The 21513-nt window shown below is 41.4% G+C and overlaps 1 protein-coding gene across 1 annotated transcript in view; it reads left to right on the forward strand.

The window, feature by feature from the left end:
- LOC126175953 (G patch domain-containing protein 1 homolog) overlaps positions 1-20648 on the forward strand; it is a 49312-nt gene extending 28664 nt beyond the window's left edge. Inside the window, exons 6-8 of the mRNA XM_049923039.1 lie at positions 7311-7584; positions 10404-10650; positions 19149-20648. Of these exons, the coding sequence (XP_049778996.1) occupies positions 7311-7584; positions 10404-10650; positions 19149-19883 (1256 nt within the window). The 3' untranslated portion in view covers positions 19884-20648. The remainder of the gene's footprint in view (positions 1-7310; positions 7585-10403; positions 10651-19148) is intronic.
- Positions 20649-21513: the final 865 nt, after the last annotated feature.

Consider the following 21513-nt stretch of genomic DNA (forward strand, 5'->3'; position numbering starts at 1 on the left):
GCCTGTTGACTAGCACAGTGGAGATATGCAGCAGCTAAGTGTTTCAGCTCTCGGTCAGTGCTGAACCAGTAAACATGACTGTGAGCCAAGGTGTGGTGAGCGTACTGTAAGACCTTCAGTACACACATCATCAGATTATTTGACTTGTCGCTCTAATGAAATAGGCGAGTGTCTCGTGGTCTTGTCGTGGCATGTTTATCTTCTGCCATTAGGTCAGACAATAGAAATGCCACTTGCACGCTTAGAGTAGCAGATTGACGGTGACCAGCTTTAAACAGAACTTGATTAATTCTCACACACATTTATTAAAATAATAACAAGCATAAAAATTACTTAACTTGGTTCTGGATGCTATTTACAATTGACAATCTGAAGTTCCTTTGGTATTGGTACGTTAATCTTATTCTCACATATATCTCTTATACTTGACTAAAGTGTCTATACATTTATCTTCATGGCTATGTACAGGAATATGGTAATCTTATTAGGCGCAGACTGAAACTTGACTATAGACTGGTACAGACAAATGTAGAACTCATACAGACTGGTACAGACTAATGCAGACTGGTACAGACTGGTGCAGACAAATGCAGACTGACTATTCGGAAGTCTGTACACTCGTTATAATACCTCGCGCGTTCATGTATTACTGCACGAGTGTGATCCGCAAGGAGAAAAGATTCTACATTAGCAGCAATCTCATTGGCTGCATTACATATTAATAAGCGGATCGGTGGAAGCAGAATTTGGTCCGTCTCTATGGCAGCACCATCTCATAGTGCGGAGACGGATGAGCGCTGCGCCTGCGCTGTTGTGCTTAGCGGGGCGCGCTCTAGTGGGAAAGTTGTGTACGCGCTGACTACGCGGAACTATGTACACAACACAAGGCTTTGGTGCAAGGAACATGTTAGTGCCTCTCATTTAACATCTGTAAAACCTCCCACTGCAAAATCCTGGAAATGACCACTCGGAGAGTGGTCATGAGCAGGATCCCATCTAAGAGTGGGAGATGATGGTGGAAGACAAAGCAGTTGCGATGCAGATCAGATGAGCAGTGTGGAGTTCATGAAGTCCAACTCTGTTGTACAAGGCAGACTACTTGCCTGAGGATGGGGTTGGCCACTGTTGCCCTGATGATTCGGACACTAGTGGTCGGAAAACTGTCTACTGCTTGGCGGGAGGAGGTATCCAGATGAAGAGACACAAGCTCCTCTTGAATGAACTTAGGGTCTGAGCCAATGGGCAAGAGGCATAAGACATCTTTAGGCACGATTTGGGGTGAAAATGTATGTCGTAGCTGTGTTTGGAGAGCAACAAGGCCCACCCAGCAACTTGTGAGCCGCCTTATCGGTGACTTGGGCAGATGCACTAAATAACAAAATGGTGGTCTGAAATTAGTTTGAATTTTGTGCCATACAAAAAAACGTGAAGTTTTTTGTTGGGATCAAAGGTAGCTAGAAAAAGTTGTGGCCAGAGGCATACCTTCAGTGTGGTTAAGGCCTGGTTGCATTCGGGTAGCCAAACAAAGGGAGCACCTTTATGTAGAAGGAAATGCAGTAGGTGCGTGATAGTGGATACCCCAATAGTGAACCAATGGTAATAGGCAATTTTACCTAAAAAAAATAAAAAGCCTGCAGTTGATGCAATGACAAGGGATGCAGGCAGGTCTGTAATGGCCCTGAGAAAACTCTCCGTGGGTCGGGCATACTGCCTTGAGATGATGTGGCCCAGATACCCAAGAGATGAAACTTCCTGGCAGATTAAAACTTTGTGCTGGACCGAGACTCTAACTCAGGACCTTTGCCTTTCATGGGCAAGTGCTCTACGATCTGAGCTATCCAAGCATGACTCACGACCCGTCCTCACAGCTTCAATTATGCCTGTACCTCGTCTCCTACCTTCCAAACTTAACAGAAGCTCTTCTGCAAACCTTGCAGAACTGGCTCTCCTGGAAGAAAGGATATTGCAGAGACATGGCTTTGCCACAGCCCGGGGGATGTTTCCATTTTTAATCTGTCAGGAAGTTTCATATCAGCGCACACTCAACTGCAGAGTGAAAATCTCATTCTGGAAACATCCCACAGGCTGTGGCTAAGCCATGTCTCCGCAATATCCTTTCTTTCAGGAGTGCTAGTTCTGCAAGGTTCGCAGGAGAGCTTCTGTAAAGTTTGGAAGGTAGGAGACGAGGTACTGGCAGAAGTAAAGCTGTGAGCACCGGGCGTGAGTCGTGCTTCGGTAGCTCAGTTGGTAGAGCACTTGCCCGCGAAAGGCAAAGGTCCCGAGTTCGAGTGTCGGTCGGGCACACAGTTTTAATCTGCCAGGAAGTTTCATATCAGCGCACACTTCGCTGCAGAGTGAAAATCTCATTCTGGAAACATCCCCCAGGCTGTGGCTAAGCCATGTCTCCGCAATATCCTTTCTTTCAGGAGTGCTAGTTCTGCAAGGTTCGCAGGAGAGCTTCTGTAAAGTTTGGAAGGTAGGAGACGAGGTACTGGCAGAAGTAAAGCTGTGAGCACCGGGCGTGAGTCGTGCTTCGGTAGCTCAGTTGGTAGAGCACTTGCCCGCGAAAGGCAAAGGTCCCGAGTTCGAGTCTCGGTCGGGCACACAGTTTTAATCTGCCAGGAAGTTTCATATCAGCGCACACTCCGCTGCAGAGTGAAAATCTCATTCTGGAAACATCCCCCAGGCTGTGGCTAAGCCATGTCTCCGCAATATCCTTTCTTCCAGGAGTGCTAGTTCTGCAAGGTTTGCAGAAGAGCTTCTGTGAAGTTTGGAAGGTAGGAGACCAGGTACTGACAGAATTGAAGCTGTGAGGGCGGGTCGTGAGTCGTGCTTGGGTAGCTCAGATGGTAGAGCAGTTACCTATGAAAGGCAGAGGTCCCAAGTTCGAGTCTCATTCCAGCACATAGTTTTAATCTGCCAGGAAGTTTTATATCAGCGCACACTCAACTGCAGAGTGAAAATTCTCATTTGATGGTTGGAAAAATTTGAACTTCTTCAGACTGCAACACAGACCCATGGTGTTGCAGTGCAGACGTGATAAGACTAATGGTGCTGCTTCTTGCGTTGGTAAAATACAACGCTAGCAGCCACAACATGTGTGCGATGGTGATAATAAAAAGACAACAATGAACATAAGGTGTTACGCAACAGTGAGGGACATTCCTGCAGCAGGGCCTTTGGTGCAGCACCTAATACAAGGTGAGAGAAATCCCAGACAAAAACAGTGCACAACATACTGTAGCATCCGTGATGTGGAAAGAATGAAAATGCTGCCATAGGTGCTGTTCGTACACCATTTCATCAAATGGTGGGAACTGAGAAGGAAGTGGAGCCAGAGGTGAATTTGTGGAAAACAATGGTGGAAAAGCCTGTTGCATAGGTTGTATGATCATTATGAGGGCCTTCTGTTGTTGCATCAGTGTTTGAGTCAGAGACTCCGTGCCACAAAAAAAATACAAAAGCAGCTGCACAATGAAAAACACATGAAGAGATGGTCCTACTCACAGCCGGTGTATTCTTATTCTACAAGAGAACGATGACTGACACAACAAACTTTATTAAGTTTAGAAAACAATTTATTATAATGGGTATGCTAGCCATGGAGTGACTCACAATAACAGTCCAATGGCCTATTCTGTTGACAATGCTACAAATTGTGAACTTCGTTGAAACACCATGAGCGAGGCTGGTATTCTCAACCTTCTTTTCCAGTTACTGGAATGATCCAAATACGAGCTCAGAGCCCAGACAACAAGCATCATTTGTCCCAATAGCCGCCATATCTGCAGCTAGTTGCATCCTGATCCCTCTGTGTCTGCCTAGCCTCTTTAACATGTTAAAAAAGGACTGAGTGTACGTGTTCCTTCCCATCCCTTGATGCCATTTCCCTGAGGTGCAACATTATTCGCTGCATGTTTGAAGTGCTTACGATAAATAGACCACTGCCCTTGACACGGTATGCAGCATGTTTCCCTATAGTTGAAGTAAATCTCACTGGCTTGGTGGAAGACAGTGCCTCAGAATTGTTGGTTAGGGGGATGGGTGTACCATTCTGAGATATCCCTGGTTCGGTTCCTGCCTCCTCCGTACAGGATGCCTAAACCTACCACTAACACCTTTCACAGTCAAATGACAAGTAGTGATAGATCCTGTACTTCCTGTAGGAAAGACATTAACCAGTGAAGAGGATAATACTTGAGGTAACTTGTATCTCTGGTACATGACTCTTGGTTGCCCTTCCAACACACCATTTGCGGCAACTTTCAATTGGCTGACAGTAATGAGAGTAATTTCTAGCTCCTTACGAACAGCAGTTAAATTGTCCCGTGACTGAGGATAACATACAGAGTGGAGGTGCATTGTGCTGCTGCAATATTTTACAGGGCAGTAAACAAATAACTCTAAACGAAGTGTGCTTATTCTCCTTTAATTCATAGATCTGAAATGATTAACAGCCAAAATGGGACATCATAACAAAAGAAAAGATTTGCATAAAATTTACTGTTTCTCTGAAAGATTATGATTAAGTTCACTAACAAATTTGGCAATAGCATTAATTTACAATAATGCAGACAATATACATCTGTGTTAAAGAGAAAACCAATGTGGCATAATATGTTCATTATTTACAGTGGAAGTCACAAATGCTGGTTTACTACAAAATAAGTTATCCACAACACTCATAGCTTACAAAAATTGTAAGAAATACATGTTTTCAAGCACATGAATATACTCAAAAACATATCTTGTCTATGTGGATATCATATTCTCATTATCTCAGAACAAAGTTTCAACGTTTGTGTGTCACTTTTTCAGTATTTAAATGTTAGCATCACAAATACTAGTGTATATAAGATGGTATCTGTTCTTTCAGACATGTCTGAAAGAACAAATAACATCGGTGACCATGCAGCTCGTTCAGCTCGTTAGAATGAAATTACAATGAAATGAATACCCGTAGCTGCATACAGGCATTGATATAAGTCAACGGGGACAGTTGAAAATGTGTACCCCGACTGGGACTCGAACCCGGGATCTCCTGCTTACATGGCAGATGCTCTATCCATCTGAGCCACAGAGGATAGTATGGCTGCAGGGACTTATCTCTGGCATGCCTCCCGAGAGACCCACATTCCCAACTTATTGTCCTGCACTATATTATTAGTGCCCCTGCCCATTATACTCATTACTCTTGGCTTTTTGCCAATTTCCATAAGAATGTAGGCACTATTTGTGCATCCGCACAGAAGAAGATCGTCAAACGACTGGTGAGCCTTAGATCAAGCAGCTCGTTAGAATGAAATTACAGCGAAATGAATACCCCCTAGCTGCATACAGGACATGTCCGAAAGAACAGTTACCATCTTCATATATAGTTAAGGCTCACCGGCCTTTTGACTATCTTCTTCTGTGCAGATGTACAAACAGTGCAAAAAGCTGCGAGTAATGAGTATAATGAGCAAGGGCACTATGAATATAGTGCGGGACAAAAAGTTGGGAATGTGGGTCTCACAGGAGGCTTGCCAGAGATAAGTCCCTGCAGTCGCACTATCCTCTGTGTCCTCGGTGACTCAGATGGATAGAATGTCTGCCATGTAAGCAGGAGATCCCGGGTTCGAGTCCCGGTCGGGGCACACATTTTTAACTGTCCCCGTTGACTAATATCAACGCCTGTACGCAACTAGGGGTATTCATTTCATTATAATTTCATTGTAATTACTAGTGTAAGACCAATCACATTTCTTATTTCCCGTATTTATTTTTAGGGTGATATTTGTTAATAATTTGCACTAATATATGAAAAGGTTGTTTCTTTTTGGTTGATTCTTTATGGTCAATTTTTCTTTCGCCATCATTTTTTACTACTTAAAGTGCATGTCCACTAGCAAATAAACTTCTGCACATTGCTTGCAGAACCTACTTCTGCAAATTGTTTGATGTGGAAAAACTCCCAGCAAGTCAACGTCCGCGAGATTTATCAACTCACAGAAGTACCTTCTGCAAGTTAGTGGAAATAGTTTCATGCATCTTGCTGCAAGAACTTACCATCTGCTGGAAGTTTTTCTCAAACTCACAGAAATTTTTCGTGTTGACTACCGGTATGAAAATGTCAGTGCGTTAGAATCCCGAAACAAACATAATCAGCCACTGCAACCAAGTTTCACCAGGTGAGGAAGTAGAATGACAACCGAGATGTTTTTAAATTTTACCAGATTGTTTAAGGTTAGACTAAACATAAATATATTATATTAGTAATAAATACTGTTTGCAAAAATCAAAGAGTAATTAAAAGGCCATCTCTTGGTGGTACAGCTTGTCACATTTTTGTATCCTGTTTTTGAATCTTTTATTGAACAATACATGAGAGAGATTCAAAACTAACGTACAACATTCTCAGAAACTTTTCAGTCTGAGTGAAGCCCCCCCCCCCCCCCCATTTTATTTCATTCAGTAGTGATTCTTGATAACTTAAATATGTATGCCTCTATATCCATTTCTTCAGCCAAACATTTTGTTTTTTTCTAATCTGGTTTTTAGTAACTATTTTTCTTCGATAATAATAACAACAACAACAATAATAATAATGCAGTAATGGTGGTGGCTACTCTGTCTTTAACCATGACACGGTAAACTTCCACTTGCCCCCACCTCGTGATGCAGCTGTAATGGAAACACTTCTTCAAGTAGAAGTTTGGACAACATGGTTGTGGAGTGACAGCGATTAATATAAATTAACTTAGTATTAAGAAAACAGTCAACATGATTAAGACTGTTTTCTTAATACTAACTTAACTTCTTCAAGTACTTGCAACAAGTTCCTGAAATTAACATGTGGTGAAGGGACTTTCAGGAGTAAACTTTTGCTGTAATGTAAACACCTACAAGTGCTTGCAGAAGTTAGTTGCTAGTGGGCACTTGCCTGTATGTAAGTGTGAAGACTTGACTTTGAAAGTGTGGTGAATAATTAATCATTTAAATGAAACTACAGGTAAGACATTGGATTTAAACCTGGAAGAACCATATTTTCTGTTATTCCCCATTTAGGTTTCTTGTAATTTTTTTAGTTCATTCCAATAGAATAATGGTATTGCATCTTCAATATGAAGATGATGAACCCTTCCATCGTCTAATCCACCCTGTGTACACCCTGTACAGAGTAATGGTACATAGTGATGTTATTTGATTGGCAAGTTAGTCCAAAACTAAACAGGAAAAACAATTGAACATAGCTTTGAACATCTTTGTTGAATTCCACCGATTTACCATTCTTGATCATTTCTATAGATATAGAATTGATTTATTTTCAGCTGATTTTGCAAAATGCCAGCCACTGGATATGACAGAGTGGCAGCGGGAGCAAGAAGTGGCAGAATTTGAGCGTGTGGCCAAACTGGAGGCAGCCATGAATGACCGATTTGTCCCAGCCTCTGCTCCTGGTGCTGATGTTTTGCAAGAAGAAATCCCAGCATGTGTATCTGCAGCGAAGGCAAAGATGTTTGGCAAGCTCACCAGGGAGCGCTGTGTCTGGAAACCAACAAGTTTGCTCTGCAAGCGCTTCAATGTTCCTGAGCCACAGGCAGGGTAAGTAGTGTGTTACACTGATTGTGTTATTTAGCTGTGTTAGTTTGCTTTCTACTTATGTTTCTGAAAAGATAAGTAGATAAATTAATAAAGTATGGGAAGTTCTGATGAGAATTATGAATTATTGAGGAATAAAGGAGATGATTCACCGAAAGACAGAAGCGCTGCGTTGTCAGTAGGTACACAAACAAAAGGTACAGAACTTTGCTAGCTTTCGGAATGAATTTCCTTGTTCGAGCTTGTAGGAAAAAAATGAACATGCACATACACGCACACGCATGTGTGGTCATTGATATATCTGTTCTCCTTCTGTAGGCTTGGAAATTGTCATACTATACGTTGGTTATAGAATGTGAGTTGTGGTAAGGATATATTACCATCCCAAGTATGCTACATAGACCTCTCACAGAAATCAAAACAACAAATAAATGGGTGTGAACTATATTACAGCAAAGAAATTCTAGAGTCAAAACTTCCAAAGTAAAACAAGAGTGTTATATCATGTCATACCTGTGTAGAAGACATAGGAGATTCAGTTATATCTGGAGGTCCCTTCCTTACAACTTGCTGTTACACACGACACAGACACAAATTTGAATACAGTGAACAGACATGTCAGTGACTGGACAGACAGTTCATAATTTTGGGGGGGGGGGGGGGGGTTATATGGAGCATGAGGGAGGTTTGAACATGGATCTCCTCCTCCTCCGTGCAACACCATGACTGCAGAACCACAACACCTTAAGTATTTAAACTCGCTTGATGTTGCAAATCTTGGGCTTGGACCATTCATGGTTTCTATTTCGCTTCTTTTTTCACAGTTGATTACACCTTCTTCCTGCTTTCATGCTTGGTCTGTGTTCAGTTTTTGATGAGCTATCCACTGGGACATCTTACCACTAAATCTGAGTGGAGTGCAACTTGGAGCTTCCCTTGTGGCATAAGGAGAATCTGCAGGCCACAGAAAGTCCCCTGCCTGTGGAGATCATTTGCTGTGGTTCAGTTTATTGGGTGACATGGAGTTATTGCCCCCTCCCCATTTTACTGAAACCATTAGGCTTATTTTTGAATATCAGTTTCATAAAGATGTAGTTCTTCAGCAAGAAAGTTCTGTGATATCATTGTGCAGTGCACAGATGTCAATTTGACTGCCTTCCCACCCTCTTAAAAAAGTATAAAACTATGATCCCAAAAAAATATTACATCACTGAAGCCAATAACATGATGTTTGGAGGGAATCCACATTCATTGAGTGTGCTTTTGGATAGGACTACCAATCAACATTTTATTTCTTCACTGAGCCACCTAAATGAAAAGTCATCCGTCAACAAAATTCACCCACGATTTCAAATGAACGGAAACTCAAATAATTGAACTGTGTGCATTGTATGATGTTACTAGTTAGCTTAAGGATGGCAACATTTTGGTGAGTCAGAGTCCCTTATCGTGGCATATCTCTTTCTCTTGACTGCGTTATTACTGTGTATACTGTTTTCAGAATCAGTTTTAGCCCTCACTGAAGCAAGAGTTCCACAGCAGTGGTGTATCAAAAACTCCATTGCATTACAACGAATAATATGATTGTAACATTTGACGTTGCATTGGTGTCATATTAGATCTAGGATGACAGCAAGGCACAATAATATATTAATCCTACTACTTCAGTTGCCATTGTTACTAAAAGTTTAAATGGAACTAGAACTTCGGTATTACCAACTTTCTGCAGTATGAAGTATGTAAATTTTGTCTTGGATGTGACCTCTGTATTTCTTGGATTGAAAGAAAGTCTAGAAAAAATTCTGAGGGGAGCGCTATGTTATCAACAGACTTGTTTTGTTCGCATGAGAATTCCCTTAAAAGCTCACCAATCTACAGTGAGAAGAGGTTCAGGAAAGAAATGTGTATTTATAAGATTCAGAGAATATATTTGTGTAATGAACTAAAAGAAATATTATTTCTTCTCACAAATGTCTGCTATAATGATATTGATCATAAAATTAGGAAAATGTTGTCAGTTACTGTTCCATCACATTATCTGTGAATGGAATAAACTGATAGTTGTACATTACGGACCTTCCGCCACATAATATATGGTGCCTTGGAGAGAACTGATATGGAACCACTCCAGGTAAGTGTTATAGAACCATTATTGTTCACCATATATATAAAAAATGTAGTGGATAAAATTGGAAACCACTTGAGCTGTTTGCTGATGATTCTGTTGTTTGAAAAGAAGTTATAATCATATAAAGTTGTTGTGAAATGCACAAAAATTTGCAAAGTATCAACACTTGGGGGAGGCATTGGCAGTATCTAACACATTGTGTATAAATAGGGAAAGATATATCATTGTTTATGTACATGATTGTTGCACAGTCACTGGAAACAGCCACATCCACTAAATATCTGAGTGTATCCACGTGGAACTGTAAAACTGGAACAAAAGCTCAATACTAATTATAGGAAAGGCAGATATCATATTGAGATTCATTGGAAGAATCTGTAAGAAGTGTCGTGCCCCTATCAAGGAGGTAGCTTACAAACTCTTGATCACTATATATTTGCATACTACTACTCATACTGGGACTCTTACCAAGTAAGGTTGATAGAGAAAAAAGAGAGAAGATCTCAAGATGAAGAGCAGCCTGTTTCATCATTGGTTCATATAGTAAGGGCAAAAGTGTCGTGGAGACACACATCCAACTCATGAAGTGCTCATATTTGTTACCAAGTTCATGTGTATGCAGGCTGTGATATACTTGTAACTGAATAGATATGACAGCTTTTCCAGTATTTTTTATTTTGTTTCTCTTTTACAGTATTAGCCAACCATCTGCATCTCTAGTGAGAAAAAAAGGAGTGAGCAAATTCTCAGTATTTGATTTCCTAGATGCTGCAAATCATAATATCAAACTGACTGAGGCTCAAGTAACTGATGAAGCTGAAACCGCCAAAACTTCGGCAGTGTCCCCTGTTCAGAGAAAAGAAACTGTTCCTCAAACACAATCTATGACATCATCAACAGTTGGAGACAAGGATCTGACAGAACAGACAAATGATGATCGGGTAAGCTACGAACAATAATTGCTATCTGACTGTTGGAAGTGAATATGTTAATATATAAAAGAGGGAAACATTCCACGTGGGAAAAATGTATATAAAAAACAAAGATAGTCCTGAATCCCTGAACGATTACACCAATTACCTGAAAACAGCTTTTGCATCCCGCAACTACCCTCCCGACCTTGTACAGAAGCAAATAGCCAGAGCCACTTCCTCATTCCCTCAAACCCAGAACCTCTCACAAAAGAACCCCAAAAGTGCCTCACTTGTGACAGGATACTTTCCAGGACTGGATCAGACTCTGAATGTGGCTCTCCAGCAGGGATATGACTTCCTCAAATCCTGCCCTGAAATGAGATCCATCCTTCATGAAATCCTCCCCACTCCACCAAGAGTGTCTTTCCGCCGTCCACCTAACCTTCATAACCTCTTGGTTCATCCCTATGAAATCCCCAAACCTCCTTCCTTACCCTTTGGCTCCTATCCTTGTAACTACCCTCGGTGTAAAACCTGTCCCATGCACCCTCCCACCACCACCTACTCCAGTCCTGTAACCCAGAAGGTGTATACGATCAAAGGCAGAGCCACATGTGAAAGCACCGACGTGATTTACCAACTGACATGCCTACACTGTTCAGCCTTCTATGTGGGAATGACCAGCAACAAACTGTCCATTCGGATGAGCGGACACAGGCAGACAGTGTTTGTTGGTAATGAGGATCACCCTGTGGCTAAACATGGATTGGTGCACCGCCAGCACATCTTAGCACAGTGTTACACCGTCCAGGTTATCTGGATACTTCCCACTGACACCAACCTATCAGAACTCCAGAGATGGGAACTTGCCCTTCAATATATTCTCTCTTCCCGTTACCCACCAGGCCTCAACCTCTGCTAATTTCAAGTTGCCGCCCCTCATACCTCACCTGTAATTCAACATCATCTTTGCCTCTGTACTTCCGCCTCGACCAACATCTCTGCCCAACCTCTTTGTATTTACATATGTCTGCCTGTGTGTGTGTGTGTGTGTGTGTGTGTGTCCTTTTTTCCCCCCTAAGATAAGTCTTTCTGTTCCCGGGACTGGAATGACTCCTTACCCTCTCCCTTAAAACCCACATCCTTCCGTCTTTCCCTCTCCTTCCCTCTTTCCTGATGAAGCAACCATGGGTTGCAAAAGCTTGAATATTTGTGTGTTTTTTATTTTATTGTGTCTATCAACATACCAGTGCTTTCTCGTTTGGTAAGTTAAAGCATCTTTGTTTTTTACATATGTTAATATATAAACTGTGTTATGCCACCTGTGGCTGTATGTGTGTACTGTGTAATTGTTGCCAGTAAACTCCAACATTGGCACCACAATCAGTTTTCACATGTGAAATCTCCTTTTATTTTCTGATGCTCCCTTCAATATCCATCATGCATTCCATTCTCAAGCAGTATGATAGACAGTTTCTTTTCCTTCACTTGAATGTTCCCATTGTGTGCCTTTCGTGGTCCAGTAATTAAATCTACATCTTGCTTATTTTGTCTTTCAAGTACACACCTTGTGCTGCTCACTGACCCAAATCTCAAAAAGGTATAAAAGCTGCTCTTCGCATCTGTAAGATGTCCACAAACAAATTATACTCCCTTTGAACAATTTATTACCCTTACTCTTAGCTGCTTATCCAGGGGTGCACCATAAATTTTTAGTTATGAGTAGGAAACAGTTAAGTGGTACACACACACACACACACACACACACACACACACACACACACACACTCACACACAGACAGTCACAAAAGACTTTTGGAACCATAAATCTCTTCATGTGGCAGATGTGATGGCACGAGTATAGAAAGTGAAATGTAACACTGATTGAATGCGAAAAGTCACTCAGAAACACAGATCCAGGAAGATATAACAGCACGAGATGAAATGGGAAAACCAATAATGAAATCCAAGTAACAAATGAAGTTTGAAAATGGTGAGGCTGCGATGGTGGGTCAGTTGCAAGTCAAGACGTATGGGAAGGGCAAACTAAACAAGAAATATAAAAGAGACAAAAATGGCAGGAAACTGGTTTTGCAGCTTTGTTATTTAATGACCAATCTGTCAGTTTTTAAATTAACAACAGTATGAAAAGGACAAATTGCACACGGCCACTGTCATCTCTGGACACTAAGGACCAACTGTGACTGCAACTGAAGTGAGCAGCAGTTTTGAAAGATCTTGTGTGTAGAAAATATAGTGAAGCTTTAAATGTGCAAGTATCAAGTGATAAAAAGATTGTTGCCAAAATTCATGGCTGGCTCAACAGAAATACACTCCTGGAAATTGAAATAAGAACACCGTGAATTCATTGTCCCAGGAAGGGGAAACTTTATTGACACATTCCTGGGGTCAGATACATCACATGATCACGCTGACAGAACCACAGGCACATAGACACAGGCAACAGAGCATGCACAATGTCGGCACTAGTACAGTGTATATCCACCTTTCGCAGCAAAGCAGGCTGCTGTTCTCCCAGGAGACGATCGTAGAGATGCTGGATGTAGTCCTGTGGAACGGCTTGCCATGCCATTTCCACCTGGCGCCGCAGTTGGACCAGCGTTCGTGCTGGACGTGCAGACCGCGTGAGACGACGCTTCATCCAGTCCCAAACATGCTCAATGGGGGACAGATCCGGAGATCTTGCTGGCCAGGGTAGTTGACTTACACCTTCTAGAGCACGTTGGGTGGCACGGGATACATGCGGAAGTGCATTGTCCTGTTGGAACAGCAAGTTCCCTTGCCGGTCTAGGAATGGTAGAACGATGGGTTCGATGACGGTTTGGATGTACTGTGCACTATTCAGTGTCCCCTCGACGATCACCAGTGGTGTACGGCCAGTGTAGGAGATCGCTCCCCACACCATGATGCCGGGTGTTGGCCCTGTGTGCCTCGGTCGTATGCAATCCTGATTGTGGCGCTCACCTGCACGGCGCCAAACACGCATACGACCATCATTGGCACCAAGGCAGAAGCGACTCTCATCGCTGAAGACGACACGTCTCCATTCGTCCCTCCATTCACGCCTGTCGCGACACCACTGGAGGCGGGCTGCACGATGTTGGGGCGTGAGCGGAAGACGGCCTAACGGTGTGCGGGACCGTAGCCCAGCTTCATGGAGACGGTTGCGAATGGTCCTCGCCGATACCCCAGGAGCAACAGTGTCCCTAATTTGCTGGGAAGTGGCGGTGCGGTCCCCTACGGCACTGCGTAGGATCCTACGGTCTTGGTGTGCATCCGTGCGTCGCTGCGGTCCGGTCCCAGGTCGACGGGCACGTGCACCTTCCGCCGACCACTGGCGACAACATCGATGTACTGTGGAGACCTCACGCCCCACGTGTTGAGCAATTCGGCGGTACGTCCACCCGGCCTCCCGCATGCCCACTATACGCCCTCGCTCAAAGTCCGTCAACTGCACATACGGTTCACGTCCACGCTGTCGCGGGATGCTACCAGTGTTAAAGACTGCGATGGAGCTCTGTATGCCACGGCAAACTGGCTGACACTGACGGCGGCGGTGCACAAATGCTGCGCAGCTAGCGCCATTCGACGGCCAACACCGCGGTTCCTGGTGTGTCCGCTGTGCCGTGCGTGTGATCATTGCTTGTACAGCCCTCTCGCAGTGTCCGGAGCAAGTATGGTGGGTCTGACACACCGGTGTCAATGTGTTCTTTTTTCCATTTCCAGGAGTGTATCTAAAAGTGTAGATGGAATCTTAAGTATTTCAGAATTAAAATAAACTGGTCATGAAAGATGTAGAAAGACAGTGAAGCAAAAACAGCTAGTTGAGATTGTTCATTAAGAGTGAGAAATAGGTACAATGTTGGCGGGGTTGATTGTAATACATTATAAATAGATGGGGGAACAGATTAATAGGGGTTTTCAAGAAAGTTATCTCATGTAATACGACAGGAAATGATCACATTAACAGGAGATAATGGCAGAATAACAAGATAGCAAAGGTATAAGGCTAGTACCAGAAGGATAAGTGAAAATGAAAAAAATATATTGAAGAGGGAAGAACAAGAGTGATAGAGCAAGTTGGGGAAGAAAATGTGATTTGATGATGGTTTCTTTAGAGGTACAAAACAATCTTCAATTAGGGAAGGAAACTTGCTATGCTTTTTTCCCCAAAGAAACTGTCCCATCATTTGACTTAAGCAATTTCAGGAAACCATGGAAAGCCTGAATTTGGATGGTTGGGTAGGGATTTGAATCCTAGTCTCCTCAGATGTGAGACCAGTGTCTTTAGCTCTGTGCAGCATTATTTGATGTCATGGTTAACGAAAAACCACAAAGGAAAGGGCATTATAGTAGTTGGTAAGAGTAGGTTGCTATAGGTGTTGAATGTAGGGAGTGTGAAAGAGCTGGATGCCAAACACAAAAGATATGGTGAAAACAGTAAGAAATAGAATCGGTATAAGTAGTCTCCAAAACAATCTTCAGTGATTACTGACAGTGAAATAAAAAGAGTATTATTAGGGGTCATAAAAGGAACTAAAAAGAAATAAAACTAGCGGAGGAGAGATTAAAGAATAGAAAATTGGGCAAGAGAAGGAAAAGTACAAACATATGTTGGGTTGGTCCACGGTTGGTTGCCGAGGAATTGTTGTGTGCAGAGACAGAGAGCAAACTAATTATAACCAGACATAATGTGTAACTTCGTTTACTTAATGTTCTTCTGAAAGTCCAAATTGTATTCCACACTAGTCCATTACACAGATATATTCATCATAAACAATCACATAAGTTAGTAATGCTGCAAAGGCTCTAGGCGAGCTCCACAGTTAGACTGGCCAGCATCGGTACAGCCTCCTTTTAAGTCAGCTCACTTGTGGCGCTACTTGTGCATTTAGCCGAGAGTGGGTGTATGAGCCGGCTGTAGATTGGCAGGACAGTCACATGTGTTACTGCTAAACTCATGATGTAGAATGTCTGGTGTGGTGTTGATAGTTTATGACACCTCTGCCCCGCTCCCCCGCAAAAACTGTATTGGTACTGCTGGAAACGACAGCAAGTGCCACTGAGAAGACAGAAGCCAAAACTCGAGCCGATGACAAGCTCCTATCCGCACCCCGACATCCGTCTTGCGAATGGCTGGAAACTTCAGCTGCGAAACCAGCCATAGGGTGCACAACTACACCTAGGGATGGAACATTTTCTTCTATTGATGAAGGTGCAACAGTGACTTGAGGGTACACTTTGAGCCACTGGAAGGTTGCAGAGTAAAGGGGCCCATCTCTTGTAAATGGGGCTTCTGGCATTGTGGTGACGGTGACATCACAGCATCGATAGCCATTAGCTCCCTGTCTGGCGACAGCAGTGCAGGACACGAGGGAGGTGAAGGTGGCTGAGGCTACATGGTCGTCCTGGGCTCTGAAACTGCAAATGAAAACCAACAGCAGTATCAAGCAGCCCACACAAGTGAAGCTGATTCTGATGGTGCTTCTGCAGTCCAGCAGGACGCTGTAATAAATATAAAGAATGGCCCAAGACTTTCTTGATAATGCCTTGCTCCCAATGCCTGTGTCTTCCGAAAACTCTGAAAAAGATGACATCATTAACATTAAACTTAGAGCACTGTGGAGGATGGACTGACCACTGCAGAGGGTGTACTATCCCGACACCCCTGCTAAAGTTCCGCTGTTGACTCGTTGTTGCGTGGCTAGGAACAGTATGATGAGAGGAAGAGCACTAACACTTGCTCCCACATATGGGAAGCACCCCTAGTATGGGAAGCACGCAACTTTTTATCCGTTGCTTGAATGTTTGGATGAAACATCCCACTTCAACATTAGGTTGAGGGTGGAATGGTGCTGTCGTCAAATGCTCAGTGCCATTGATGTCATAAAACTGCTGAAATTCTTTTGAAGAGAACTTCTGGTAAACATTTAATGCAAAAAATTGACATCAAAGTTGTGATGCTAGTAGTTGAAGTGGTGGATTCTGTTGATGTGGACTGGGGTCCATTATCCAAAACCAGCATTCTGCTAAACCTTCAGTGCAAAAAATCCAGACAACAGTCAATCACAAAAACATCTTTCAGTTCCTCAAATGTAACTTGTCATGCTTTGGTCCACTCAAACAGAACATTCTTTCATCAAAGATGATGCAGTGGCGCTTCAATCTATGCAGTGTTTGGAATGAGCTGAATGTAATAAGTCAATTTACCTACACAGCTTGGAGTTCACTGACATTCGGTGGGTACCCTGCCTGTTGATTACTTGCCTAACCATTCAGTCTCATTCTGGAAGAAGATTCAGTTGCCTTCACTACACTTTAGCCCAGCATCTGTGAACACTTGAAACAATTTCCCAAGTTTCAAAAGATTTCCGTCATATTCTGCTTATACTGTGACTGAAACTGAACATTCACACAATTCTCATGGAGGCCTGGCCACAATGAAGAGAGAAAAATTACAATGAAAAGTGTGCATGGTCACTGAAAAAAATTAATTAGAGACACAGAAAAGAGAGAAAAAAAACCATAGGCAAGTACAGACCAAAGGTTGAAATACTTGTGGGTACAGTCTTGTCGCCACTTCATGGCTTGGTTGGGTTGTGGATACTGAGAAATAGGTGGGTGCTGAGACAGAGAGAGAAATAATTATAAGCACATGTAATATGTATGTAACATTGTTTACTTAACTTTATTCTGCAAGTCCAAACAATATTCCACACTAGTCTGTAACACAGGCACATTTGTCATATACAATTGCAGTAACAGGGAGGCAATTTAGTGATGCTGCAAAGGCTCCAAGTGAACTCCATGATCATCTGGCTGACGTCAGTGTGGCATCTTCTTAAGCAAGATCAGTGTTGGCGGTACCCACATGTGCAGCAGAGGGTGTGTCTACGAACCAGCTGCGAATTGTCAGGGCTGTCACATGTGCTGCTGCCAACCTCTGGATGTAGGATGGCTAACGTGGTGTCACTAGTGTAGGACACCACATATAACATCTAAAATTTTCCTGCCCTGATTGACAGACAGTATGTTTCAGATGTCCGGTGAATAAGTGGAGTCATCAGCCTGGCTGGACACTTCAAAGCATATTGGCTTCTAAATACATTCCGACTGTTTCTGTTTTATAGCTGCAAATTGAGAACAATTAAGAATGTGACACTTTTTTGTCTTTATTTCACTTAGTTTCTTTATTCCTTCTACTTTCTGTCTCATGTTTGTATGATGTCCTGCTCACTTGCTCTTATCTCTCTTCTGTAGTAACATTTACCTTTCTGTAGCGTGGTTTGGTGGCTCAGTGGTGAAGTGCAAGGCTATATATCCAAACATCTTTGGTTCACTCTGCAGTCAATCATGTGATTTCTATCTGTAAATTATCACTTTTTTACGTTTGACAATGTTTCTTAGTGTGAAAGATGCAGGGTTGCACTGTAGTCAGATACTGTCTTAAACTAGGTCCGTCTATAACTGGTAGAATCAGTCCGTTCAGATGTTGGAGGAAGGTAAGGACATACCACCTTCACCTAGAAAAAAAACAACTGTATTGTTCAAATCAGTCTTCAGATTGATGACAACTTTACCTTCTTCAGCAGTGTCTTATGACCCAGTGATTTTTTGCTGTGGAACAACCATTTCTGTAATAATTCTCACCATTTATTTTTCTATTAATGTATTGTCATTCCATTTGCTTTTCTAATGATGATGCAGTGAATTGTAACACTTTGAAGTAGTTCATTGTTTGTCCTATTGTCCTTACTGATTTATTCAAATCTGTTTCTTACAGTTTAAGTTTTTCTTGTAAAATAAAGTACCCATACACATTTAATTTGTTTAATGCAAGTATCTTGTTAGACCATAAAGACAGCTGTCAATGTCTGTGTGTTACATAATATATGAGAACAATTCTCAGTATGTACTGTTCATGTTTGGGAATAGATGGGGAAAACTGAAAATTATTTTTGACACTTAATGTGCATATTCAATTTGTTGGCTGAATGTGCTTTTTTAGTTTATTTATATACTGTATCTTTTACATTTTCTTCAACATTCATTCATTGTTGTGCTTAGATAGTGCACTATAAAAGACATTATCAGCTAATTACATAAACAGAGAAAGTAAATGTATGGTTAGCCCTCTGTGTAAAGAGTATGCAGTTCTGCACACGTATTGTCCGTTGTTCATAATCATAAAACCATATATTTATTATGAGACGAGGGATGGGGGAAGGGAGAGTATCGAGAGTCAGAGGAACATGAAAATTTTTGAAACAAATCATTTAATGCTTGTAGTTGCATTTTCATCAGTTGTTTGACATCTGACAAAATTGAGAAGTAGTTCTGATTAAGTTACTAGATAAGTTGAAGCTAATTTATTAATTCTGATTAGTCATCCCAAAATTGTCTTGAGCATAGACTTACTTGAAAGTGGCGCTTAAAGTATTGTTAACAACAGATATTGCCTCACTCAAATTTTTAGATACTTTACTCTCTTCTTTGCTGTTTAGGTGATGGACTTCGCTGATCCACCCTCAAAAATGGACCTGTACAAAGCTGTGTTCCTTAGCAGTAGTGAAGATGAATCAGCATCTGAAGATGAACGTACTAATACAGATAAGTCACCCAGTCAGTCTGCAATTACTCAACACATTAAATTGGAGCCAGGCATCACAAGAGCAGCTGAAGAAGTACCTGGTACTTCATCATTTGGAAGGTCGTCTTTTGCAGCAACAGAACCGTTGAAGCAGACACCAGCAAGCGCACTCAATATTTTGAGGAATACATCACCACCTCGAGGAATTTTTTCCAATCTAGACCTTGATGCAATTAATACTCAAATTAAGGAAGGAATGCAGGGAAAATCTTGTGATTTTAATCTTGGACTAAACAGAACAGATTCTGACCCAGTACGATCCTCTGAAGACACTGTTAGTGCTGATGCAATATCAGGAGCAAAAACAACCACAGGAGGTAGCAAACCTGCACAGGCACCAGTAGATGATAACAGTGCAGCCACGGAAAGTGCAGTGTATGGACCCTCTCTACCAAGTACACCTATTCCCCATGTAACTAAAAATACAAAACTAATATCAGAGTCTAATCTGACAGATGAATTGTCATCTTTCATTTGGGTTGAGAAGAAAAATAAAACTTCACGCAGAGAGAAACATAAGAAGGAACATAAAAAAGCATCAAAACATAAGAAACATAAATCAAAAAAGCATAAGAAAAGTAAACATTAATTTAATGTATAATAGTAAATGTGTACATATATGTAAAGTAAATGTCGTGTTGATATCGGCCTATCATTACCGTATGATGATTTCCTGTTGCTCAATATTTTCATCTTTCATGGTACTGGTGGTGTGTGTGTGTGTGTGTGTGTGTGTGTGTGTGTGTGTGTAGGGGGACAAGTGTTGATTACTTGTTTCAAATGTCATTAGTTGTGTACGTGCTGTCATGATACTAGACTATATTTGTAAATTGTAATAGTGTAGATATTGCAGGCAGAATTTGTATGTTTCAAGAAATTTATTACTGGTCTCTCACCTGAAATTAGTAAAATTTCTATCTGGAAAAATATTTAAAAAAAAAAGCCGATTAAAATAATATTTTGGCTCTGTTTGACCACATGTTTGAGTAAGAGTACAGTTATGCGGCACATAAAATTTTCATTTTTTTAATGTGTCAATTATATCATGAACAGCAATCCTTATGATAGTCCTGTGGATAGTTGTGATGTATATTAGTGGCCAGAAGTAATATGCAAACAAATGTGTCAAGGTCAATAATAAATATACATTTCTGTTTCAAAATTTAGTCCATTAGGTGCTGCCATAAATGATTTTAACTCACATTGAGATTTTATTGCTTTAACTCTTTTATACTGTTGATCTCATGTTATAAAAGGTGTTGTAACAACCTGGTCAACTGATATGAAACTGAATCCTCTTTTTTCTTATCATGTCTTCAGATTACATTTGTATACATTTAGTTCCCATCTTTCCCCACATGTGCCTGATAGTGAAATGGAAGGTTTTTTTTTTAAAAAAAAAAAAAAAGGGTGCAGTCGGGATGTAAAGTAGATTAACATATGTGGCTGTCCCCTTTCATATGAACTGCTCTATTTGTTGATTATTGAGACTTCTCAACCTGCTGAATATTGTGCCCAAAATGTGCTTAGATAGTGGGGGATGAGGACAAACATGACCATTTATAATGGTAGACAACAGTGATATTTAAGTTTTGATGAACTGATTATTTATTCATCAGTGAAAAAAACAAGAAGTGGAAACGTAACCTCACAAAAATAAAGCAGACATAGCATCAAATAAATTCATTACTATTAATTGTATGGCAACTATACATCGCTTGAGAAATACAAACACAAATTGACTGAAATGCAAAGTGTCGAAAAATCATCATGTTTAACAAGACTTTGTGTTATCAATACAAACCTACCACAGGAGGACAAAATGCAGAAATTAATGAGAAGGGTTAATGCTTTGACTACGTAGCTAACGTTCAAGCCCTTGGCAAATGAGTTGAACAGCATCCCAAAGAAGAACTCCTGTGACAGTTTCACATCATTGTATGAACATTCTGTGCATTGTACTTGAGTGGGAGGAAACTGTGAAACACATGAAGCATTAAAACCACCACATAGAATATCAAAGTCTATAGTGCCAAAAGCATTGCAGAAATCCAAAAAGGACATAATAGTCACCTCTCGTTTGTCCATAGCTTATTTTAGTTCATCAGTCAATTTTATAAGATCAGTCATCATGCTGTGATTTTTTCAGAAACCAGATTGGTATTCATACGGAAAGTTGTTTGATGTTAAGTGGCCGGCCGGGGTGGCCGAGCAGTTCT

This window comes from Schistocerca cancellata, chromosome 3 (assembly GCF_023864275.1).
Source record: "Schistocerca cancellata isolate TAMUIC-IGC-003103 chromosome 3, iqSchCanc2.1, whole genome shotgun sequence".
NCBI lineage: Eukaryota > Metazoa > Arthropoda > Insecta > Orthoptera > Acrididae > Schistocerca > Schistocerca cancellata.